This window comes from Mus caroli, chromosome 19, assembly GCF_900094665.2.
Source record: "Mus caroli chromosome 19, CAROLI_EIJ_v1.1, whole genome shotgun sequence".
NCBI lineage: Eukaryota > Metazoa > Chordata > Mammalia > Rodentia > Muridae > Mus > Mus caroli.
Window position 1 is genome coordinate 32,642,635 of NC_034588.1, and position 26,200 is coordinate 32,668,834.

Genomic DNA, 26,200 nt, shown 5'->3' on the forward strand with positions numbered 1-26,200 from the left:
GGTTGTAATCTGTAACGGATTGTTTTAGCCCAGAGTTTAGATAATCTTAGCCACAGACCAAATACTTCAAAAAGGCCATTTTCAAAGAATGGAATGTACTGTGGAAATAAGAAAGAAAAATAACTTCCCATGTATCTTCATTTATTTGTTAGTTTATCTACTTTTGAGACTCTGTATTTCAGACTGGCCTGATACTCTCGGTATAAAGATGGTTGGCCTCAAACTCTGAGTTCTCTCTGCCTTCCCCGGTCTGGGATTAAAGGCGTGTATCACCACGCCCCGCTCCCCAGAGCTTTAAACAGGCTTCAAGACCTTAGAAATGTCTCCTTGACATCAGTATGCTCTATGGGTGCCTTTAAAATGAATCACTTTGCATTGCTCTATGGTAGGAGCATGGGAGATTTGAGCCCCATCAGAGAGTACCAAACATTCCCGTTCAAATTATGAATAAGTGAGGCTGTAGGTCCCAACACACTAACTTTGGCTGGGTTCTAGGGAATAGGAAAGTCTCTGCAGACCCAAGACGACTGAGAAGGGAAAACTACAAATCCCAGAAAGCTCAAGGAACAACCTAAAACTCCCAGCATGCCTGAGGGACAATACGGCGGCTGCGCAGACTGGCGCGCGGGTGCTCCTGGGATGTCAGCATGGCGGCGTTCGCAGATTTGGATCTAAGAGCGGGCTCAGACCTGAAGGCTTTGCGCGGACTCGTGGAGACTGCTGCTCACCGTGAGTCTACTGGCTTGGCTCTGTCCCCCACACCATCCAGCTTTGTTTGGTAGTTTTTTTCAGGCGCCATTCGGGTCTCTCGTGTGATCTGCCTGACGTCCCTAGAGGCAGATAGATAATAGAATAGCTGCAGTATCACCGATCCCCTGGGTGAGAAACTCGGGCTCTTGACAAAGCTGTTGCTGCTTGTGTTTGCCCAGTCATTCGTGCAGAGGGAGAGAACGGAGGCCTAAGGGGTCGAGGCATTAGCATAGAGCCTGCGAGCTGATGGATGATAGGAACAGGGACTGGTCCCCTCAGCCAGTGCTTTTGGTATCAGCCCCCTTTGAGACACACGGCATCTGTCAAATACAGAAAGCTGGGAAGGAACTGCTGTGGGAGCTTAGAGAATGGGAAGGGCGTTACCTTATTTCTCTCGAGCATCCCAAGTGCCTTGATGATGAACGTTGATCATGTGAGCTCTCACCTGGCATAGGGCCTGCCAAATAATAGATTCTCAAATCCCTTCGAGAGGAAGGAAAGTAGGGGGTTATTGGGCTGACTGGGAAGAGGAAGGGCCGCTATTTTGTCATTGCCATGCATTAGTCTTTTAATATTAACACCCTATTATCCTGTCAGTATTTTTAGGCAACTTAAAGACGGGAGTCGTGATTTAAATGTATTGGGGACAGGGCACTTGTCACAAACTGTTGTGATGGTAAGGCAAGCCTGTAGTGTCCCTCATCTCTTATTGTAGAGTACCTCAAAAGAGATGTGAGGGAGTCACCACTCCATTGCTCTGTAGGAAAGGGAGGAAATGTGAGGGGGATCGCAGAAGAAAGGAATGATAACGAAGGTGACAGAAAGACATAAAACTTGAGTCTTTAGCATTGTATTAATATGAACCGCAGCCTAAATTATGTGCCTGGCTTCTAAATATGGCAGCTAAGTATGTACACTCTTCTAAAATGCTGGTGCTGTTTCACTTCATTTTCATGACACTTTAAAGCCCTGTCTGCTGTTAACATCATGTGACAGGTGAAGAACCTGAAACTTCACCTTAAGTCACAATAAACAGTAGGGCTCAGGATCTGCCTCTACCCCGTCCCCTTATTTTCCAGGTCTCAGAATTGAATCCAGGACTCTGTGTATGCCTAGCAAGCATCCTGACACTTAGCTACATCCCTATTCTCATGCCAGACTCTTGAATCTCTTATCAATATGATCATTGTGAACAAGAAAGAATATTTTTTAAATAATCTATTTTTCTTTTCAGTGGGATATTCGGTTGTTGCCATCAATCACATTGTTGACTTTAAGGAAAAGAAACGGGTAAAGTAGAATTTCTCGCGTAATTGGTTGCTAAATACAAGTGTGTATAAATACTTGTGTCTGTGTTGGGAATATGGATCTAGAGACAAGTGTAAGTACTAGTTAACTGTTCTTGTTGCTATGACCACATACCTGCAAAGCAACTTAAGGAAGGAGGAGTTTATTTTGCTTATCCTCTGACAGTATAGTCCATCATGGCAGTAGGAGCGTGAAGTGGCTGGTCACAGTTTCTCCTCAGTCAGGAAGCAGAAAGAGACAAATGCTGGGGCTCTGCTCACCTTCTCCTTCTTTAGTTAATTCACTCAGACTCCCAACCCATGAAGATGTGTTTATTTACTTTAGCAATTGAACATATATTCATACAAATGATTTTTGTTTTGTTTGTGAAAAATTCTAATGCAGAATAAGGATTCCTAATGTTGTGTTTATTTAACTAAGTTACTTTCAAAGATGTTTAAAAGTACATTGCCATTAAATGAACTGAAAGCATGGCATCTTGTTTACTGTGCCATGGTCTCATGAACTCATTGATTGATTTCTCTCCTTGATAGACTGTCAATATGTATATCTCTTTTTAGGCAAACAACTATATGTGTGTCATTTCTGTCTTTAAGATTTGCTTTTGGTTTTGCGGGTTGTTTTGTTTTTCCTAATAGGGTTTCTCTGTGTAGCCCTGGCTGTTCTGGAACTCACTCTCTAGACCAGGCTGACCTTGAACTCAGAGATCCTCCTGTCTCTGAGTGCTGAAGTTAAGAGCATGTTGGCATGTACCACCACCGTCTGACCTTTACTCCTAACCTCTGATGTTCTTAGCATCTACTCTTAACTTCTGCTCTCTAGTTTCTTTCCTTAAAAAAGAAAGAGAATACCCTGGAGAGATGGCTCAGTGGTTTAGAGCACTGACTGCTCTTCCAGAGGTCCTGAGTTCAATTCCCAGCAACCACATGATGGCTCACAACCATCTGTAATGGGACCTGTAGCCTTCCTCTAGTGTGTCTGAAAACAGCTACAGTTTACTCATATACATAAAATAAATGATTCTTAAAAAAAAAAACTAAAAAAGAAAGAAAAACAAAAGCTATTGAATACTAGAAGTTAGCTTTCTTTGATCCCCCCCACCCCCTTGAAAGGCACTTAAAGTGTTTTGCTGTGCTTCATTCCTTATCGTGTAACCAGAGCAGCTGTGTCTCATTTGTTGTAGGAAATTGAAAAGCCAGTAGCAGTTTCTGAACTCTTCACAACTTTACCCATTGTACAGGTAGGCATTGTGTCTTTTAAGTCTGTTCATTCAATTCAAACATGCCCACCTTCACCTGGTGTTCTCTAATTTAAGCCTCACCTGCCTCCTCCTGCCAGGCAGTTTCTTACTGCCCATCAGGTCATGCTGGGTACCCTTCCTTCTCCAAGTCCTATGGCTGTTACATTCTTCATCATGTGATACTGGATAAACTTAGTGTCTTCTCCTGCTGTTATAAATTCCTGTAGAACAAGCATGCTTTATAATTTTTACTATTTTCCACTGGTAAAAAGATAATGACTCATTTGCGCTTTATCTTTTTTAATAATGTTTGTTTGTTTGTTTGTTTGTTTGTTCGTAGGGAAAATCAAGACCAATTAAAATTTTAACTAGATTGACAATTATAGTTACAGATCCAGCTCACTGTAATGTTTTGGTGAGTTTATTATTTTTTCTCCATTTGCCTCTTAAATTATATTAACCAATGTTAACTATTGTTCTATTCCATCTCACCCTATCCTTTCACCCCCTGTATCCCTCAAATCCATGACACCTGCCTGTGTCTCTTGTGTGTAGAAGCTGCACAATGTGTGACTCTTCCAAAAAGCTAACAGGTGCCAACAGACAAACAAGGAATATCCCATGGTTCCAGCATTCAGGGCTTGTACATTTGAATATATTTTTTCATTCTTGTGTATATTATCAGGTTTAAGGTTTTCCTGTTAAACAGTAAATGTGCTTTACTGGTGTATTCACCTATCCTAGACCAAAAGTATTTTCTTATATCTGGCATTTTAATATATACTGAGCAGTATTTTTATTGTGAGCTTGTGTGTCACAGTCATGTGAATTACCCACAACATATAAAACAGTCTTATCTAGCTATGTCTACCAAATAATAATAATAGACAAACTAAACTAATTCCACTGAGTGTTTTTCTTATGATAAAACACCATGGCCAAAAGCAACCTGGGGAGAAAATGTTTATTTCAGCTTACAATTCAGCATCATATTCCATCATTTCATTAAAAGAAGTCTGACCAGGAACCCGAGGCAGAAACCTGGAGGAAGTGATGCAGAGGCCATGGAGGAACGCTACTAACTGTCTTGCTCCTCATGACTTGCTCAATCTGCTTTCTTTTTTTTTTTGTTTTTTTTTGTTTTTTTTTGTTTTCGAGACAGGGTNTCTCTGTGTAGCCCTGGCTGTCCTGGAGCTCACTTTGTAGACCAGGCTGGCCTTGAACTCAGAAATCCGCCTGCCTCTGCCTCCCAAGTGCTGGGATTAAAGGCGTGCGCCACCACACCCGGCTCAATCTGCTTTCTTAAAGCACCCAGGACCACCATCCTAAGATGGCACTGCCCATAATTAGCTGGCCCTCCCGCATCAATCATCATTCAATAAAATGCACCACACACCAGTTTGGTAGGGGCCAAACTGATTCCCTCATCCCAATTGGTTCCCTCTTCCCAAATGCCTCTAGCTTCAAGTTGATAGTAGGCAGCATAATTGACCTCTTGTCAGCTTGACACACAAACACATCACTGGTAAGCCATTACCTTTCCTTTCTTGTTCATCCCCAGGATCTCATATGTGTAATAGTATTGTAATATAAAACATTCCAACTTGGGGCTGGTGAGATGGCTCAGTGGGTAAGAGCACCCGACTGCTCTTCCGAAGGTCCAGAGTTCAAATCCCAGCAACCACATGGTGGCTCACAACCATCCGCAACGATATCTGGCGTCCTCTTCTGGAATGTCTGAAGACAGCTACAGTGTACTTACATATAATAAATAAATAAATCTTTAAAAAAAAAAAAAAACATTCCAACTTTTGAAAATCCCACAGTCTTTAAACATTCAACACTTCAAAAGTTCATTCAGCCTCAGCAGGCTGTGTTGGCACACACTTCTTTAATCCCAGTACTCAAAGTTCAAGCTTCTCTAAACTACCTAAAAGTCTCCCTAAACGCAAAGTCTTTTTACTGTGAGCTCTGTAAAATACAAAATAAGACACGTTCTTTCTTACTCCAAGAAACTGGGCATCAGCTTGTCTCCGTGTTTTCCTTCCCATACAAACTAAGCTGCAGGCTTACAGCTCCGAGAGTTTAGTCATATTTTTATAGTGGAAAGAAGTTTCTACTTTGTACAGTAGAAAGCTGTCTCGGGATTTACTCTTCTATTTTTTAAAAACAACAGGTAATTTAGCATTTCTCTATATTCTCTGAATGGTTACAAATTTGGATTAAAAAGGATGTTTGTTCCCTAAACGGCTCCCATCTCTTTACTTGAATCAGTCATGGAAATCTAGCCACGCTCTCTGACTTGTAACTGTGTGCTCTCCCATGTTAGCTCTCGAGTGAGTGCTGGTGAACACAGGGACTTGCAGCCAGGTGTGGGACCTCACACCTCAGCACTCAGAAGGCTGAGGCGGGAGAATTGGTTGAAGTTTGAGGATGGTTAGTATTGATAGACGACCAAGCATCTTTTCATATTTTTTGTTACTGGATGATAACATTCTTTTTGTCTTATAGAGAGCAACTTCATCAAGGGTCCGGCTGTATGATATTGTTGCAGTCTTTCCAAAGACAGAAAAGCTTTTCCATGTAAGTGACAGGTGAAACAGAGTAACGTTTTCTCCTTAGATATAAGTGTGTTGTTATACCACAGTGGGTGCTCTGTTCATCCCGCTTCCAGCTTCATTTCTGTCATTGTGATAAAAGAACCAGGTAAAAAGCAACAGGGAGAAAGATGAGTTATTGCCCATCACTGTGGGAAAGCCAGTGCAGGCGTTTCAGACAGCTGCTGACATGTCTACAGTCCGGAGCAGAGAAGACTGCATATGTGTGCACGAGGTTGCTTGTGTAATGCTGTTTCTCCATTCTGAAACACTTCAAGACCCTACCATCACCACCCCACTCCCTGCCTAGGGATTAGTCCTTCCCACAATGGACTGAGTTTTCCAGTATTGATTGTCTCAATTAAGATAATTCCCCATTGACATAATCTATGGCCAAATCAGTGTAGATAAGTCCCTCATGGAGACTCTTCCCGGGTGATTCTAGGTTTGTCAAATTTACAATTAAAGCTGATGTCAGGCCCCAGCTGTGAACTTAGAACTTTGTGTTTGCACTCTAGGTTCTGGGATTTCATAGGGCAGTGGTTCTCAACTCTCCTAATACTATGACCCTTTAGTACAGTTCCTCATGTTATGGTGACCCCTAACTATAAAATTATTTAAATTACTATCTGATAACTGTAATTTTGCTACTATTATAAAGTTGTAAATATATGATATGTAGGATATCTTATATATGACCCCTGTGAAAGGATCTTTCAACTCCTGTCTAAGGGGTTAAAACTCATTGGTTGTAAACCACTGTCGTGGGACCATATTTAAGTGGCAGATTGGTTTGGTTTGGTTTGGTTTGGTTTGGTTTGGTTTGGTTTGGTTTGGTTTGGTTTTAGCCATCCTGATAGACATTTGATGGAGTTGATGTGAAATAGCTCATGAGTTTTCTCCTGTTTCTTTCTCTATACTTTGTTCACTTAACATTTACCCTTGGCAAATTCATCTCTTTTACTCCATGACCACTGCACTTTCTGTTCTTACTTACTCCTACCAGTGATAGAAGAAAGGGCAAGCCCCTCTCTGGTCCAGCTTCCTCCTCTGCAAGCTCTGAGGTGTAATCCATAAGCCAGTGTGAGTGTCAGCCCTTAGTCGTCCAGAAGTTCCTCAGAATCAATCACATGCCATATGATTCCCCTGTGTACTCTTGAGAGCCTTTGTGAGTTGAGTTCCTTTTGTTCTCTTAGAATTGACCTTTTGTTGCTTTTTCAGAAGAGCAAGAAGCTTAGCTCACTTTGTCTTCAGGATAGACTGCCCCTGTCCTTTTAAATGACTAAAGTGGGGAGAAAAGCCTGAAACACTTTTTAAAGGAGTATGTTTTACTGACAGAAATGAGGTATAATTACTTTTAGATGGAGTTATGAATGTTTACCTAACTAAGGTTCAAAGAGGTTCTATCTGCCAAAACAATAATGCATGGAAGAATGCTGGTCTTGCATCTTTTAATCTTACACCCATTTCTTTAACTGTACTATTTTCTTTCTTGTTGTTTATTTTTAAGATTGTAATTTAACTGTGTTCTCCCTTCCTTTTCTTCCTCCAAACCCCTCTTCACTCAGTTTCAAATCCATGACCACTTATTCATTAATTTTTATTGCACGCATATTATGTCTCTAAATATAACTTGTTGAGTCCATATATAATGTTACTTTGTTTTCGGGCTGACCATTTTTCGGGAGCCTCATTTGGCTCCTCTGACCTCTTGAATTTAAATGTTTCAAACTGTATTATTTGGTGATTAAACTTTCTATCAATCCAAACGTTCAATTGGCTCACTCAAAGAACTATGTGATGCAGGGGCACATGCCCATGTTCCTGGCACTGGGGAAGCTTAATCTAATATTCCCCAAATCATTAAAACAGTTGAACTATGTCTAAAATAGTTTTAGAGCTAAGTATCACAGTTTTCCAGAGGCAGCCAACACTGACTTCCTCATGCATCTCCTCAGAAATACCTCCCCACCACAGCTCCCTGCTCCATCACTCCAGGGGCAGCTACTGCAAGCATTCGTTTGTGCTTTTTCAGAAATATTCACCTACTTCTTGTTCCCTTTCTCCCTCTTTCCTTCCTGTCACCATGCTTTTTGTACCTTACAGTATATGAGTTCTGTAATTACAAAGAGTGGCATATTCTGCTCTTTAAGAGACCAATGGAAGGGAGTCATACAGGGTTTCTCTGTATAGCCCTGGCTGTCCTGGAGCTCACTTTGTAGACCAGGCTGGCCTCGAACTCAGAAATCCGCCTGCCTCTGCCTCCCGAGTGCTGGGAAGCTGACCATTTTTTAAGCACATCTTTCTTCCCTGAGTTTATCCAGTAGAGGGAGCCATTGACTAAGGAGGCTGAAACGGTGCTCAGCCTTAACTGCTAACTATGTTAACCGAGGGAAACCCTGCAGAGCCATAGCTTATCTAAGATGCCTGTGCACACACAAACCACAACACCCTGCCTTTGTTGGCTTCTTTTATGAAATGCAAGAGTGTATTAATTCTCAAGTATTTGTGATAGGTTAAGGAGTGATTAAGCAAGTAGTCATCAAAGATCTCTGAGGGCCAGGTGTGGTGGCCTTACTACCAGAACTCCATTACCAGCATTTCAGAGGCAGAAGCAGGTGGATCTCTGTATTTGAGGCCAGCTTGTTTACATAGTGAGTTCTAAGACAACCACCACCCCGGGCAGGGAAGTAGCTTTAAAACGTTCTGATCTTGTCCTGCTCCTGCAGTCTTTCAGACCTTGCCTTTGCAGGACGATGTGAAAGATGTCTTCATGCATCTTCCAAGGTAGCATCCTCAGGACATGGTCTGAGTCTTTCAGCTTCAGATTTCGCTGGGGTAGTTATTAAATGACAGGTTACTAGCTCTAATCTATTGGATGAATCACTGGAAATATAGCCTCGCCAGCTCCGTTTGTGGTAGTTTTTAGATGACTTCTGTGCACAAATGCATTTGAGAGGTACTGTTTATGGGCGTCTCTGCCTTGGAAAGCCTGACTTTTCCTTGTGTGGAATGATAAATGCTGACACCAATGAAAGATACCCAGGGTGAAGGGTGACAGACCTACTACCCTTCTGGGTCCTGTGTGCCATAACAACAAAATATACATATGCTTGGATATTTTCATGGTGACAAACTTTTCTTAAACCATCGTAGATTTCTCTGTTCCTCTCCCCAAAAAGGTTAAAGATGGCCAAGTAAATTCATATATAATCTACCAATTTCCTGAGAAAACTGTGATACTTAGCTCTAAAACTATTTTAGACATAGTTCAACTGTTTTAATGATTTGGGGAATATTAGATTAAGCTTCCCCAGTGCCAGGAACATGGGCATGTGCCCCTGCATCACATAGTTCTTTGAGTGAGCCAATTGAACGTTTGGATTGATAGAAAGTTTAATCACCAAATAATACAGTTTGAAACATTTAAATTCAAGAGGTCAGAGGAGCCAAATGAGGCTGTCCTCTGTGGCTGAAAGTTCTTAGCAGTGATGTCCTTCTCCCGGTGCCTTCCCCATAGGTCCGTGAGAGGAAGACACAAGCAATGCATGAACTGGGAAGTAACCCAGTTCAGCCTTACTAGGGAGTCATTGAACAGAGTTCTCATTAAAACTAATTAGGTTCGTGAGAGAGAGTAACTTCAAACGCACAGGAGTGTGTGTATAGAAACCAGGCCTTCCAGAGGCAGCCAACACTGACTTCCTCATGCATCTCCTCAGAAATACCTCCCCACCACAGCTCCCTGCTCCATCACTCCAGGGGCAGCTACTGCAAGCATTCGTTTGTGCTTTTTCAGAAATATTCACCTACTTCTTGTTCCCTTTCTCCCTCTTTCCTTCCTGTCACCATGCTTTTTGTACCTTACAGTATATGAGTTCTGTAATTACAAAGAGTGGCATATTCTGCTCTTTAAGAGACCAATGGAAGGGAGTCATAATTTACTTAAGTGGAATGGAACAGTTTTTTATTCTGTCCTCTTTTTTGTGATTGGCCTGGCAGTGACCGTTCTTGATCTATTGTCCCTAGCCTTTGTGGAATTTATAGCTATAGAATATAATCCTAGAGTCTCTAAAATGTATGTTTATAGGTGATAGTGCTGGACTGAGCATATCAATTTCAGTGGTTACCGGGGCTGTGGCTCAGTGGGAGAACACTTGGCATTCTCAAGACCCAGGTCTGATCCTCAGCAATGTCGGGAAGTAAAAGGGTGGAGGCTCCTGCCAGAGTGCTCCTCACTGTGTTACCAGAAATGGACAGATGCTGAACTCAGCTCAGTTCCTCTTCAGAGCTTTTCTCAGTCACTCTTTGTGAGTTGACAGCTGGAACAGTCGAGACGTGCAGATTCTTTAGGAGCCAAGGGCTTCTGTCAGAACATCGTTTCTCAGGCTTACCATGGGACTACGACTGTGTTCAAGCCAGACGGTCTCTGGTCACCACTAAGCCATGGGGCCGGGGCAAGAATGACTGAAGCTTGACATTCTGAGGAAAATGGGTGCGATATGACATCTGTCACTGCTGAAGAACTGTGCCCCTCTTACCAGTATCACCAGTACCATCTGCCCTGTTTCTTACACCACCTTTCGCCTATTCTTACTACAGACACTGACTTAGCAAGAATGCATTGGCTCTCTGGGTAGAGGTGGTTTAATAATTTTTTTCTTATGTATATATTATATATTATAATATATATGTATATATTATATATAATATATATAATAATGTATTATATATATATATTCTCCTGCATATGTTCATGTTCATCACATCTTTGCCTCATGCTCACAGAGGCTAGAAGAAGGTGTTGGATCCCCTGAAACTGGAATTATGGATCATTGTAAGCCATCATGTAGGTTCTGGGAACTGAACCCAGGTCCTCTGAACAAAGCAACAAATAAATGTTCTTACCTGCCCAGTCATCTCTTCAGCCGCAGAAGTAATATTTTCCACATGGTACAGAACAGCCAATTCTCTTTACCTCTATAAATCTGATCCTAACTCAACAACTCATTCATATGTAAGAACGTATATATAAAGTAGAGGCTGAAAGATGGTCATCTCGGCCTCTTCTCACTTGCATCTATAACCTTTCAATAGCTTCACTTTCCTCTATAAGTATTTTGTTTACCTTAGGGGCTATTCATTTATTTTCTATGTGACATATACATGTACTTTCACAACTCTTAGAGGTGGGTGCAGAGAATGGCTCAACACACATGATAAAATGCACTTTCATTCGATTCTCTCAGCTCAGCTTGAACTCTTTGTTAAACTGTTCCTGTGAGGATATGAAGAAAAGGCCATCAGCTGTGCCGGGCTATTTCTTAGCCACAGAGTAGTCTGGTTGGAACTACAAGCCTGGCTAATTCCTGGCAGAAAAATGCTCTGGAGAATGGTTTGCACAGAAATGCACTATGCATGCATTCATCCTGGCCTGCCAATTCCTCAGATTTTAGAGCAGTTACCTTCTGCTCTCTGGAATGATTCAATGTAATATTCTAGATACTGACCCTAACTGACCAACTCATTCCTATATAAAAACTTAGAGTTAGGGGGCCTTCAGGCCCTGACTTTTGAGAATTAAACCATCCAAGCCACGCCTGAAAGAATAGTAAACAGCTGGCCTTATAATAGGTTTATTACAGTTCAACCCAGAGCAATCATGACATCTTCAGAGTAAGCCATTCTATGTATGTTTCTGTGTATTGGGTATGACCATGGCTCTCATTCCAGTAAGTGCTATTTTTCTGTTAATCTATTTTTTTCTCCTTGACAGGTTGCTTGTACACATTTAGATGTGGATTTAGTCTGTATAACTGTAACAGAGAAATTACCATTTTACTTCAAAAGACCCCCTGTTAATGTGGTAAGTATTGCTCTTTGTGTTCTGAACTTGGATCTGTAGAAGTTTGTGTCTTCGATTAGAAAAGAGACAGAAGAAACCTATATTCTTAGGGAACCAGAACCTGGGTAATTGGTAATTGGAGCAGTTTTAGAAAAGTTTTGGCTTTTCTAAGCTGACCAAAAGAAGAAGAAAGCAAGCTTAATATAGAAAGTATCTAAGGTGGGGGCTATAGAGCACCTCAGTGGATAAAGTGCTTTCTGTGCAAGCATGAGCTCTTTAGTTCAAATCTCCAGCACCCACATTAACACCAGGCAACATGGCAACCTGCTTTTAATCTCAGTGTGGGGGAAACAGACAGGAGCAATCTGACTAGCTAGACTAACTGAGTCAGGCAGCTCTGGGGTCAGGTGTGAGGCCCTGCCTCAGTAGACAGTGTAAAAAGCATTGAGGAACACCTCGATGTCTACCTCTGGCTCCCATACATGGCACACATACACACACATGTGAGAGCACACACACACACGGGAAAGGAAAGCATCCTAGCTGAGTGTGTGACACTCCAAGCTACTCAAGAGGCACTTAAGCTAGAAGTTCAAGACCAGCAGCAGAGCACTTAGACCTTGTCCCAAAAGGCAAGAAAGAAGTCAGTTAACTATTGAGATGTGTTTTGAAAAGCTTAGGAACTAAAATATATGATAAATATTTCTCAAATCAATATTTAATAACAAGAGATACTTAAACGTCAGTATTGATATTAAGATGGAAAAGAAAAGGTAAAGACGCAGAAAGTCCTTGAGATACAAAATGAAGTGCTGTGAAGTCAGGAGGGAGTGGTGAGTGAGATGACAGTGTGCACTGAAGCACGCTTGCTCCCAGAAGAATTGTTACAACGGGGTAGCCAGGTTTTCTCCCTCTTGACATAGACTTTTTCTCATTATCCTAATCTATAATTTTCTCTTTTATACCCTCATCTTTTATCTGCCATATTGCCTTCTAAGTCTCACACCCAGCTCCACCCCTCACCCCCACCCCTGTTTCAATTACCTCACACCAGTAACTGACTCAGTAGTTATGAGGTCAGTGCCACTGGGAACTATTTACTTCGCTGGCCAAAGCCTACAAATATTGTTTAGCATAATGACTTCCAGAACTCAGTTATCTTATCAAAAACTATTATCCAAGAAAAAAGATTTAGCAAGCATTCCGAACCCCAGGTTAACTTATGTCAGGAGTCAACTATTATTTCAAAGTGGACAGTTTCCTTACTACCTGTAGTAGAATCCTTTCTTCTTCACTTTTGTCTCCCTTTTCTCCTGTGGAATTTCTGCTTGATCCTGAGGATTAGGGACAACAGTGAGGGGAGTGAATTGTCTGTTGGGTGTGGAAAATGTAAGATGACTTATGTTCTAACCCTAAGTGTATACTGCTAAGATGGTTTTTGAAAAGTGCCCAAAATGTATAGAGAAAACCATCCAACAGCTCCTCTGGCATGCTGCTGAGCCTGAACCCAACCAGGCTGGTGGTGGCACCTCTAAATATCCAGTCACCAATCCTTGGAGTGGGGAATCTATGGTATGCAGCAGCTCACTTATCAAATGAAGGCCGCCAAGCCATCAAGCTTCCCTCACAGGCTTCGGACAGGTGCGCGTCCTGCCTGTCAGGTATGACCTCTGTGGTCCACACATGGGAGCAGCTCCCAAGAACTTGGGACTTAGCTACCGTTAGGTACAAAGGCTCCAAGTTTATGGTCATCTTGTTGGCCTCGTGTATTTATTTTTCCTGTCTTCAAAAAGCAATCTCTGCCTTAAAAGTTTGGCTCTTGTGATGAAAGGATGGACCATCTAGAGACTGCTGTATCCAGGGATCCATCCCATAATCAGCTTCTAAACGCTGACACCATTGCATACACTAGCAAGATTTTGCTGAAAGGACCCAAAGATAGCTGTCTCTTGTGAGACTATGCAGGGGCCTAGCAAACACAGGAGTGGATGCTCACAGTCAGCTATTGGATGTATCACAGGGCTCCCAATGGAGAAGCTAGAGAAAGTACCCAAGGAGCTAAAGGGATCTGCAACCCTATAGTTGGAACAACAAGATGAACTAACCAGTACCCCGGAGCTCTTGTCTCTAGCTGCATATGTATCGAAAGATGGCCTAGTCGGCCATCACTGGAAAGAGAGGCCCATTGGACTTGCAAACTTTATATGCCCCAATATAGGGGAATGCCAGGGCCAAAAGAATGGGAATGGGAGGGTAGGGAAGTGGGGGGCGGTATGGGGGACTTTTGGGATAGCATTGGAAATGTAATTGAGGAAAATATGTAATAAAAAAAAAAAATTTCCCCCAAAAAAAAAAAAAAAAAGTTTGGCTCTACTCTTTTATCAGCCTCAGACTGCCAATGCTTTTCACAAAACAGCATTCCCAGAATTAAATAGTGCAGCCCACTGTGCATATTTTTTGGTATATTTAATAATATTTTCACATTCATAACTAGGAGACCTATTTTCTAGACAATTTACCTGAATGAGCTTATGCATAGTTTTGTGTCCTTGGCTGAGGAGAAACAGTAACGTGTGATAGTCAAAAGTATGAGAATGAGCAATGCACAATATGTAATCCCCCGTGGCCAAGATGCATGTTGTGAGTCATTAGTTAGTTATCAGTGTTGGGCAGGCACATGTGTGTGAGGGAAGCGGGGTACTAGGGTGACATGAGGAGAGTGACCCGGAAGGTCGGCACCAGGACACCACCACCCACCAGTTCTCCTTTGAAGTACAGAAAAGTTGCTCTTAAGTGCTTGATATTTCTGACATGATTCCTACCTACATTTTCAGTTTAAGAATTCTGGAAAATTTAAAAATTTTACAAGAGGGATATACAATATTTAATGGTATGATTCTGGTATGAACATTTTGCACGTGTTGTTTAATAAAAGCTAGATGGCGGTGTGGACAGAAAGGCTGCACAAGGTTACATTTAGTCTTCATTTGGTATAGAAGCCTGCAGAGAGAAAAGAAAAGCCCCTATTCGTTTATTCATTAGAGAGAAAAAATTAGAAACAGGTACCTATATTTTCATTTGGGGCAGAATATATATATTTATATATTTTCTATAGGTATGCCAAAACAGTAAGTACATCATGGTAAACTTGTGTGGTTCATGCACACCTTACACACATTGAAAATTTAGTAAAACAACAATTGTCACTTGGCAATGGCCAGAAAATTGAGAGAAATAAAGGACAAAGCCATGATCCTGGCATTCTTTTCAGTAGCATGGACCAAAAGACATTCCTTCCCTCCTTGCAGTTTATATCAGTTATTTTCATTGCTCAAATGTCACAGAAGCAATGTCACAGAAGGAGGATTGTGGGGACACAGCCCATCATGGTTGGGATGGTGAGGCGGCAGCAGGCAGCTACTTGGTGACTGCAAGGCAACCGGAAGGAACATAGAGACACGGGACAGGAGGCAGGGTGGTCTACAACCTCAGCAGCACACTTCCTGTAGATAAGCCCTACAGTGCCACCAACACGTGGCCTTATGGGAGACATTACCCATTCCAAGGCCAGCATGGCTGAAATCAAGGTGTGAGCAGGCTGTGCTTTCTCCAGACACTACAAGGAGCCTTTATGTGAGTCGTCCTGGCTAGTGGTGATCTGTTGACCACAGTAGCGCCATTCTCTGTCTTTGTTGTAAACATGTGTCCCTTTGTGTACCAGTCACCTCATTTCATCACACCTACACTGACCCTATCCCTAGTGAACGTCACAGTCTGAGCTACTGCAGGTTAGCAATGGAGCATATCTGTTATGGATGGGGACACAGTTCAGCCCACAGTACCCAGCCGCCCCACTCTAGTGTTTATCCTGCTGATAATTTGAAACAGCCCGTGTCTGTTAGTAAAGACTTTCTAAACACTGTGCCTGTTACACCTCTATAAGTACTAGGCAGCTGTAAAAGACAACAGAACTTACAAGCTGACATGGAAAGGCTTTCAAATCAGGCAAGATAAGACTATATCAAGCCACATTTTAGTTAGAAAAAAGAAAACATGACACGTATTCACAGTTGTTTATATTTATGTGACAAAACTGGAAGAACGTGGAAGAAATAAATGGAAGTGATTACAGCGGGGGCGGGGGGAGGGGGGGAGGCAGTACCAGCAGATGCAAGGGGGACTCACTGTTTCCTTATGTGGCTTTGGTCAGGGAATTGGGAGATGATGCTGGAAGGCTGTCTATCCTGAGTTCAGCGGAGGCCCTTCTTCTTAGGGCAAGATGTCAGCATGCTACTTTGGAATAAACTATCGGTTTCCATCCTTCCTTCTCAAAAGCTTAGCTTAAGTTTTTAATACATGGAATTTTATTACTAGTATCTCCTGATCCAGGCGTCACATGCTGTCCTTGGTGACATCATTGTGACTGTTATTTCTTAGAAGAAGGAAAAATAAATAAATAAAACCCCTCATCATCTGCCTATTCAGGCACGTCTGTTCAGACATGAGAACAAAAGCCAATCAGGCAGGCACTGTCATTCTCTGTGAAGACATTATTATGAACAATCACATGAATTGAGCTTTCAGCAATTTACATAAAAATGCTCTCAGGAGCAGGAGACCAGGTAATGACTGTATTTTTATTCATCTAAAATGGTAAAGTTTTATGAAAGAAATACTCAACAGCCTTCAATACCAGATTATCTTTAATTTCTTTCTCAAGAGTTTTCTTAGCAGTTTTAAAGTGAACCTGATTAATGTACCAAGACCAGAATCCTATGTGAAAGAAAATAAGCCGGCATTTCTATCCTGTTTTCTCCATTCCTCTCTCTCAAAGGGAGTTTTTATTTTTCCTGTAATTCCCATACAAGTTGAAAAGTTTAAATTCACTCACCTAGAGGCACCCAGGGATCTGCTCATCCAGTGCCATATTGCTCACATCCTTTCATCCTGCCATCTTCCCAGTGGTTTACATCTGCAGCTGGAAGAGTAGGGAAATGTGAACTGAGCTCCTGTGTCTAATTCATTTTGGCAAAAGACATAGCTGAGGAGTTAGCTAGCAATGTTTTTCTTTACCTGCGGATTTCCTTCACCATGTTCATCCCAGTTCCTAGATATTTCACAGTGAACGGTATCATGCGTGGCCTCGAGTTACAAGGAGTTGTTATACCAGCTGTGAGAAGACGAAAGCTGGGCAAGGAAGTGAGGTGCTTGTGTAATTATAGTGCCAGATCGTTGCAGCAAATGCCATTCCTAGAAGGAATACAAGCCAGAGAATTCAAAGTGGAAAAAGATGTAGGAAAATCTACACGCTACTAGCCTTAAGACCAGAGGACAAAATGAAAGAAAGGTGGGGGTGGAGCATGGAAAAGGAAATGTCAAGGAAGGAGAACAGAAGGAGCTTTGTTGTATACCTCTAGGTGACTTCAGGCCTGTGAGATCAGTCCCTCGGGACCGAGCAGTGAGATGCATAGAAGCTCACCTACAGAGACTGACACCGTTCTGCCTGGACGGGGCCAGTTGTCCTCCCCGTACTTGTTCAGTGAGCCACTATGACCTACATGACTTTAGCAAGTTCCTGTCTGATTCTTACCTCCATCTAAAACCCCCTCATGTTTCCCCTTGCTTTCAATGAACCTTAAACAATGTTAAATAATGTGGGGTGGGACGTGTCTGTGAGTCTTGGCCACAGTGCTTATCTTAGTAGCACTGTTCTTCCCACGTAGCATTCTGTTAGCCATGGCCGTCATTGTTCAGTTACTCATCTGTGTGTAGTAAATGACGTAGCTGTGAGGTTCCCCGATCCCGGTCCTCCGGCCCTTCAGATCTTCATCTCCTTTCTTTCATTCCTGGGTCAAGTTGCTTGGCTCTCTGTTGGCTCAGATTCCCTGCATAGGGAAGCACACACATCCTTTTCTTTGGACCAGGTGAGCAGTAGCCCTGTGCACGTGCACACTGCACACACTTGGCTGTCTCTGCCTCTGCAGGTCCTGTTTGTGTAGGTAGCTTCCCACACTGACATAAGGTCTGTCATGAAGTAGACCTTCATGTCTGTTTTCTCACTTTGGATAGGGGCGCTGAGCTGTGGGCCTGCCTTTGTTTAAGCCAGTTGCTTGCCATGTAGGAGACATGCAGAGAGGGGGAGAAGGGAGGTGGAAAGAGACTTCAGAGGGAAGTAGGTAATGTACTTGTCTTTGACGGTTTATACTTTGTCTTCTTTATTTCTGGTAAAGGCAATTGAGCGAGGCCTGGGCTTTGAACTTGTCTATGGTCCTGCTATCAGAGATGCAACGATGAGAAGGTACACAATCTCCAATGCCCTCAATTTGATGCAGATCTGCAAAGGAAAGGTATAGTTCCAGCCCAGAGGATGCTTTCTGCTTCTGACGGTTTAGTAGGGTGTCCGTGCTGTCAACTGATTCTGTGCCTTCAGCAGAAAATTCTCAAGACACTAAATTCTTCAGTTTCAATGAGCTTGACGAGATCTCGTGAAACCTCCCAAGGGAGGAGTAAGATAGGGAGGAAAGACGTGCCGAAAGCCTCTAGTTTTGATAGGGGATTTGGAGTTTGCCACAATGAAAAGACTTGTGTAGATAATAGTTGGTTATCTCTGAGTGAGTTAAAGTTACAGCTTTTAATTCATCCTCACTGAGATTGATTTACAAAGTTTATTCTGCTGTTTTTAAAATTGGCTGCCTTGAGTGTGACTTGAGTGAGAGCTTTTGATGCTTTCTCATTCGTTATTTACCTTATCTTTATAAAATAAAACTTGGTATTTCAGCCTTAAGTGTTAAAACAGAGTTGCTGATCATTTGTTCCATACAATTCTTCAATTATGTTATTAATTATCTAAGATTAATATTGCTCACTTTCTGTTTTATAGAATATAATTCTGTCCAGTGCTGCAGAAAGGGTAAGCATAGATGGAATACTTTGTCTCAGCAGTTACAAAACTTGATTACACTTTTAGAACACCTGACAAGACAGTGAGATGAACTGCCTCTTAGTGCTTGTAACTGATTTGCCAATGGTAATTGCGAAATGTATCCCATTCATTTTGCCTTCGGGTTTTGACTATGTATGTTTATATTTGTGAATTAACTAGAATAAAGTGATTTTATTTTTCCCTTTACCTTGTAAACAACCCTTTATATGGTTTATTATATATTTTTAAAAACTTATCACAATTATAAGGATCTTAATTTATGAAATTTACTTATCTTTGGATACTTAGTTGTACTTACTATAAATAATTAAGATGTTAATAACATCTCATATCTCATTTTATTTTCCATTTTTCTTATTTTAGCCTTTGGAAATAAGAGGACCGTATGACGTGGCAAACTTGTATCCTCTCAGTATTCTGTTTAAAACTTGTGTTCCTATTGGGCATTGATCAGAAGACAACTTCAGGAAGTAGTTCTCTCCTTCTACCTTGCGGGTCTTGGGCATCCATCCGAGGCCACAGGTTGCCAACAGGCACCCTTAAATGTTAAAACAGAGTTGCTGATCATTTGTTCTATACAATTCTTCTGAGCCATCACGTTGAACTAGAATTTCCCTTAGCAAAATGTAATCAAAAGTGCTATTATAATTTAGCCTGGTGTTTTGTTATCATTTAATTGTAAGTTTACTGACCAGCAGTCTAGGAAGTCAATCACCACTAGTTGTAGCTTTCTTCTTCTTCTCCTGGTGTTTGGATTAAGCAGCAGAAGAGAGAGACAAAGGACTGTACAGGACAAAACGGTTAAATGAGGCTTCTTGGGTACAGGTCTCAGTCAGGCTAAGAACTGCTGTAGAATTAGTCTGTCTGCCACTGTGAGCAGGTGAGCTGCCCCTCGTTTGTGTTTGTGTTTGTGTTTGTGTTTGTGTTTGTGTTGTCTCATATCCTTGGCGGACTCTGGGTTGAAGTCTTTAATGACCCTATCAGAGGACTGCTGTTTGGGCTTTCTGAAAATGATGGCAAGGCTGCTGTGTCCACAAATTGCAGAGCCGTATTTCTCCATGGAGGTAAGCATGTTGTTATTTATAGTAAAATCAGAATGGTCTCGTTAGAGGCAGGTTATCATCAGATAATTGGCATACATGTGCTTTAACTATCCTTCCTACAGAGTTCTTATAAGGGTGTCTTCTCAACCAGTTCTAACCATATACTGTTCCTTGTCCTCATTTCAGGCCTTCCTCTCTGTAGTGTGTGCATTGTATGTAGTTTGCATTACAGAATGACTGTTGAATGTGTTCTTTCAAACTACACACTGTCCCCAGCCCACATTTTCAGAGGCTTTTAAAAAAAAAAAAAAAAAAAACAGAAACGTCGGTGGGCGGTGGTGGCGCACGCCTTTAATCCCAGCACTTGGGAGGCAGAGGCAGGCAGATTTCTGAGTTCAAGGCCAGCCTGTTCTACAGAGTGAGTTCCAGGACAGCCAGGGCTGCACAGAGAAACAAAACAAAACAGAAACATCATTTTTTTAAATCCACCTATCTAAACTCAGTCTATAACTTTTGTTTTTATTATAACTCAGAATGTTTCTTGTTTTGGTTTACATGATCATGTATCTACGGTTACATATTTTGTGTGTGTGTTTCCCAAGGGGCTGGGGGGTGGGGGATGTCATTGGTTATGTAAAAATATTATACTAGGTTACATAAGGCCATTTTTTGCAAGTCTAATAAATGTGCTTTGAGCATATGCCCTCCACCCTCCTTTCTCACCCCCATTGGTCTCTTGTACATATTCCCTGCCACTCAACACCCCTCACAGCTATTAGTCCCCACACCCCCCAGATCCCCACTAGTCCTCTTTGTGCAGGTTCCCTTCCTAACCTCAGACCAGTCCTTCCGTGCATGCTCCCTCACACCACCTCCCATTAGTCCTCTTGTTCGTGAGACAGTTCCCTCTGACTCCTGGACTTCTTCCATGGTCTGCACATGTACGGTTTGTGTACCTGAGTGGAGTGTGAGGCCCACAATGAGGCAGAGCCCACTCCTCCTGTAGCTCTGCTCTTCCTTCCTCCTCACCGCGCCCTTCCCCCAGTGTCACTTTTCAGTGTTTTCCTTAGTTCATCAGGCGGTGATTGTCCTGTGTGCCTTCATTCTAATATGTCTATTTGTAATGTACTTACCCAGCATTTTGAATATTTAAAAACCACTGCTAAGGATTTTATATACTGCATATGACAGTGCCTGGCCTGTTAACATGTACTTAAAACAAATCTAAGTTGAAGTTCAACTCTACTGCCAAACTGACCGGAGCATACAAAACAATCCCTCTTTTTCCCTTCATTATTAGCATACATAAAGGATTGGTAAGCGTGAGCTTGGTTCTGTGTTCTGCCAGCACGCATGTTAGATGGCTGCTGGACATTGGTACATTGTACATTGGTAACCTAGTGAGAGTGATGGTGTGTGCTGTAGAGTAAGCTCACCACAGCCCCTGCTGTGGGAGCAGCGAAGGTGATTCCTGCACCCGGGCCTGGGATTTCTCTTATGGTCTTTTTACCATACATAAAGCAGATGCTAGACCAATGCTTATGGCTGGTTCTGACTGCATCAGATGGTATGGAGAGAGCAATGGAGAATCCCTGCTCTGCAGTTTATCTAAGAGGAAACCCTTAGGAACAAACTAGATGGTAAAATACTGACCATAAATGGCATCCGCACCCGTGAGAGCTCTCTGTGGTTTTCCTATTTACCGGGCTATAGGCCAAAGAAAATGGGGTATTGCTGGCTAGACCAGCACCTGTGATCTCGGCTCTTAGGAGGCTAAAGCAGGAGGATCAGAGTTGGCTGGACTGAGTAGGGAGTTCAAGGCCAGCCTGGGCTACTTGGTGAGATCCTGTCTCAAAAAACAGCAATAAGTAAAACTGTTTTATCTTTATTCAATGTGATTTCTATTTTACAGAAACTAGAAAAACTGCTTTTGGAATTATTTCTACAGTGAAGAAACCCCGGCCATCAGAAGCAGATGATGAATCTCTTCCAGTGTGCAAGAAAGCTAAATGTGAGGACTGAGACGAGTCCTGAGTCTCCATCGCACTGCCTCCTCCCCTTCATAGCTCATCAGTCACTGCAAAAATAAAACTCTGCTGAGTTGATATTTTCATTAAACTAGAAACCAACAGTCTATAAAAACAACTTTATATTCAGACCATTAAAACAGCAAATAAAACCCAGTGAAGCATTTTTTAAAGACTAACAGCTTAATTAATTTAGATATACTTTAAGAGAAAAACTATTTTATCCTTCATGTGAATAATGAATAATAGTAGGTACACTGAAATAAGATGTGTATTGTAAGACATTGAAAACTAATAAATTAACATTTTTCTACTTGGTACATACGGATTTTAAAATTTTACTATCCAAAAAAGGTAGTTATTTTGAAGACTTAAGCCCTGTTATGGGGGTGACGTTAGCCAACTGATTATTTTTAAGCTCTTTTTTTACTGCTTGAGTTAAAGCCTTCCTAAAGGACTCCTGAACTTGTAAAAGCAGAAGGATGCTCGTAAGAGTTACTTGTCCCCTCTATTCGCTCTCTCCTGCCTTCAAATTGTCTTTAAGATATAGTCCTCCCTTTAGTTAGAAATCCCTCAATAGCTAATAGTGATTTTCCTAATTTCTATAAGGTGTAAAGCATTTGGCTCAAATTTAAAATTATATATATACACTTTGGAAATAATTTTCAATAACAAATTCATTAGACTGAGTAGATAGCCATTTCTGTAAATATCTGCATTTATGCCATATTGATGTAAGGACCCCCCAGGGATGTGGAATTAACTGAAGGAAAAAAGATGACTGGTGCTCTGAGAAAAGCAGTGTGTAAAAGGGTGCTCATGCCAGCTTCGCAGACATAGGTGCTGAGCTCAAGTACTAACACGTAAGCACATTGTTAGTGAGTGAAGCTTTAGTCCAGATTGTAAGGCTGTCTCAGTGCTTTGTACTGCCTTTTCCTCTCATAGTGATAGGAGAAGTAAGAGAAATGAATATTCAAATAGATGGCAAAAAATATGTAATAAAAACCAGTACCTACTCTTAATTTTATAGGTAGCAGTGAAAATCCTTGACAAGTATTATGTGTGGTGGTTCCCAATTATGACCGAAGCAGAAAAATCACATGTTTGAGGCCAGCTACAATGAAAGAGGCAAAAATAGTGGGAGAATATTGTATAGGTTCATCTGTGGAGTTTGTGCACACATATGTAAAGCATAATTATAACTGTAAATCAAGCATCAGTGACTGTTCATTGGATACTCCCCACAGAAACCAGCCTAGACATCAGTAGATTAGTGAATAAAGAAAATGTGCATCCATGGTGATCATGAACATCGATGATCTAGCGTCACTGGGAGACAAGTCCGTGGCCTGACCGAGAGTAATTAGAGTCGTTAATTGAGGTGGGAAAACACCCTGCGTGTGAGTGTCACCATCCTGTGGGCTGAGGGCCTGGATCTTCATAAAGAGAAAGTTAACTGAGCACGTACAGGCATTGGTCACTTGTGCTTCCTAATGAGACAGGTTCGGAATGATCCATGAAAGAGTAGGGAGCGCAGGTCACAGTCCAGTTATGTGCTGGGGTGTTCACTTTGGGAACATTGCTTCTCTGGGGAAGTTAAAGTGCATAGACTAAAGACAAACTGAAATCTCCCTCTACCTCACTTCACCTTTTTCCTTTCAGATGGCATTACTGCCAACATTACATAATTAATATTCATAGAAGCATTAGAGCAGGGCCTATAGAAAGTGTCCATTCACTGTCTGCTCTTATCCTTTTGGAGAAAAGAAAAAACTAAGATCTCTATCACACCAATACACAACCACAGTAAATTCAGGTGGTTCAAAGATTTAAATTTAAGCTGAATTTGTAAAAGAGCACAGAAAAACAAGCCAGGAGGTGATGTGAACCTGTATCCCTACCTAGAACTTGGGATGTGAGAACAAGAGAATCAGTGGTTCACCAACATTCTCGGGTACATAGCAAGTTTAAGACCAGCCTGGGCTACACAAGACCCATCTCTAAAACAAAAAAACAAGTGAAAGGACAAAATGTAGATTTTAAAAAGATGTTAGATTGAAATAGACTCAAGTATGATTATTGAAACTGGAAAATTAAATGTCAATTGATTTCTATAAAACTATGTTAGAAGTTAGGAATGTGACTCACTGGTGACACACTGAATTGTAGGTTCAGTCTCTAGCACTATGAAATTAGAATATTCTGAGCCGGGCCTGGTGGCGCACACCTTTAATCCCAGCACTCGGGAGGCAGAGGCAGGCAGATTTCTGAGTTTGAAGCCAGCCTGGTCTACAAAGTGAGCTCCAGGACAGCCAGGGCTATACAGAGAAACCCTGTCTTGAAAAACAACAACAAAAAATAGAATATTCTGGAAACAATACAATCTAGGAAAATCGTCTTCAAGTTATCGTTGAAAGAGACTGGAATCACCGTACCTGAATTGTTTTCAAAAGGCATGCAGCATCCCACCATTGCAATGGTAATCCTAGCATTCAAGAAGCTTGGGAAGGCCAATCATGACTTTGAAGCAAAGCAGGGCAATACACAAAGTTCACGACCAGTTTAGGCTACATAGTCAGATCATGTCTCAGACACAACACCATGACAAATAGTGCTAGTGTCTGTTCAGATCCCTTCCCCAGGATTGCAGACCTGTGCTCCAGATGTCTCAGAGTTGGATACTAAGAAATACGCTTCCCCCAGAGCATTTACCTTACCCCTACGATGCCTGGGCAGTCTTAACTACACTATGAGGTTAGCCTGGGGCCAGAGCCTGAACACTTCAAGGGCTTAGTATTTCAAGGTCTTAGCTGGGGATAGCTCTCTCCTGAGACCACATCCTTCCCTCTTTCATCCTGCCTTATTTCCCCTTCTGCAGAGCATGCCCTCAGTAAATAAAACATTTGTATAAGATCCTCATTACAAGAGGGACCAACTTCACTTTTAAAACAATCGAGCAAATAAGAATCAAAAAGCACTCAACAGGTACGAAAATGTCACACTTTACTAGTCATTGGTGATATGCTTGCTGGTTAGGTTGGGAAAGTTTAAAACGGACACAAAGTTAGTGTTTTCACAATTGGGAAAGGCTGTAGACTATTTTGAAAGTGGCCATAATTTGATGTTAACCTTATAAATACTTCTACAATGTATTCTTGAAAAGTAAGTCAAGTTAGAGCTAGACAAGGGCTGAGATTATAGTCACTCACACCATAATCTCAGCCCTTGGGAGGATCTTTGAGTTTATGGCCAGCCTTGGCTACATAGTGAGATCCTCCCAGTTTTAGGAAAAAGAATAAAAAGAACTGGCTGGGTAGAAACAGTGCACCCATATGAATATTCACTCCTACAGTGTGTAAAATGATGGGAAGATTAACTTAAACACTCAACAAAAGTTAGTTAAAAGATCCATGCACATTGAGACAAAATAGGGTTAATTAAGAAATCTAAAGTAAGTTGTTAATAAAGAAAAATTAAAAGGAAAGAACATGATTATTCCCAGGTTGGTGAAAGAGGAAGTTTATTATAAATATGTGGGAGAGCACAGTCAGAGGCAAGGACTCTGGGAGAGTCCAGAGTGGACCTGGCCCTGAGCCCTGTGAGGAGAGGAGGGAGGAGAAGAGAGAGGGGAGAGGAGGTGACCAGGTGCAACAGCCAAAGGCCCAAAGAAAGCATATGAAAGAAGCAGTTTTGTTTTGTTTTTTTAAAGATGGTTGGAAGCAGAGCACTGACTATCACAAATGTCCCTCTGACTTGTGCTGTGGCACTTATACGCACACATGTAATCAACCAGTGTTGGAAGAAGATGGATTCCTGATCCAGGTCTGGAGGCACAGCCCTAGAGTCCAGCTATTCAGGAGACCAAGGTAAGAAAGCCACAAATTCAAGGATTGCCTAAACTCAGAAAGAGTTCAAAGCCATTCAGGTCAATTTAGGGAGATTCTGATACAAGAAAGCAACAAAAGAAAACAGAAGAGGGCATGGGAGCACTGTTGGGCTGCGGGGTGCTGTACAGATCAGGTTTGGGCACTCACCTGCGTCCTCTCGGAGGCTATGGCTTTAATCCCCAGAAGTGAAAAAGAATAGCAGCAGCCAAAGCTTAAAGATATCTTAAGACAAGGGGTTTGCATGTGATCCCGAGAGAAATGGGACGCCATTGAAGGATTTGAAAGAGACTGGCTGGGTCAGATTTGCATTTTAGGAAACTTCTGGCCACAACTAAAAATAGAGAAGTGGGACTGGAGAGGGTCTCAGAACTTAAGAGCACTTGCTTCACCTCCAGACCTGAGTTCAGTTCCCAGCACCCAGGCTGGGTGGCTCAAACCACTTGTAACTACAGTTCTAGGGGGTCCCACACCTTCTTCTGGCCTCTGGGCTTCTGAACACACATGGTTTCTCTCTCTCTCTCTCTCTCTCTCTCTCTCTCTCTCTCTCTCTCTCTCTCTCTCTC

At 41.9% G+C, this 26,200-nt stretch overlaps 1 protein-coding gene across 1 annotated transcript; it reads left to right on the forward strand.

Moving 5' to 3' along the window:
* The first annotated feature begins 600 nt into the window (after nucleotides 1-600).
* Nucleotides 601-23,053, forward strand: Rpp30 (ribonuclease P/MRP subunit p30). Its single transcript, XM_021151968.2, has 11 exons — nucleotides 601-729; nucleotides 1,985-2,040; nucleotides 3,242-3,298; nucleotides 3,639-3,713; nucleotides 5,810-5,881; nucleotides 11,669-11,758; nucleotides 17,968-18,084; nucleotides 18,618-18,647; nucleotides 19,044-19,081; nucleotides 19,665-19,744; nucleotides 21,636-23,053. The coding sequence occupies exons 1-11, from the start codon at nucleotides 648-650 to the stop codon at nucleotides 21,743-21,745; spliced, it is 807 nt and encodes a 268-aa protein (XP_021007627.1). The 5' UTR covers nucleotides 601-647; the 3' UTR covers nucleotides 21,746-23,053.
* The last annotated feature ends 3,147 nt before the right edge of the window (nucleotides 23,054-26,200 follow it).

Excerpts from the sequence above, each read along its gene's own strand:
- Rpp30 (XM_021151968.2), top strand. The coding sequence starts at position 648 with ATGGCGGCGTTCGCAGATTTGGATCTAAGAGCGGGCTCAGACCTGAAG. Across the intron at positions 5,882-11,668 it reads AGACAGAAAAGCTTTTCCAT|GTTGCTTGTACACATTTAGA; the intron begins GTAAGTGACAGG and ends TCTCCTTGACAG. Across the intron at positions 11,759-17,967 it reads AAAGACCCCCTGTTAATGTG|GCAATTGAGCGAGGCCTGGG; the intron begins GTAAGTATTGCT and ends TTTCTGGTAAAG.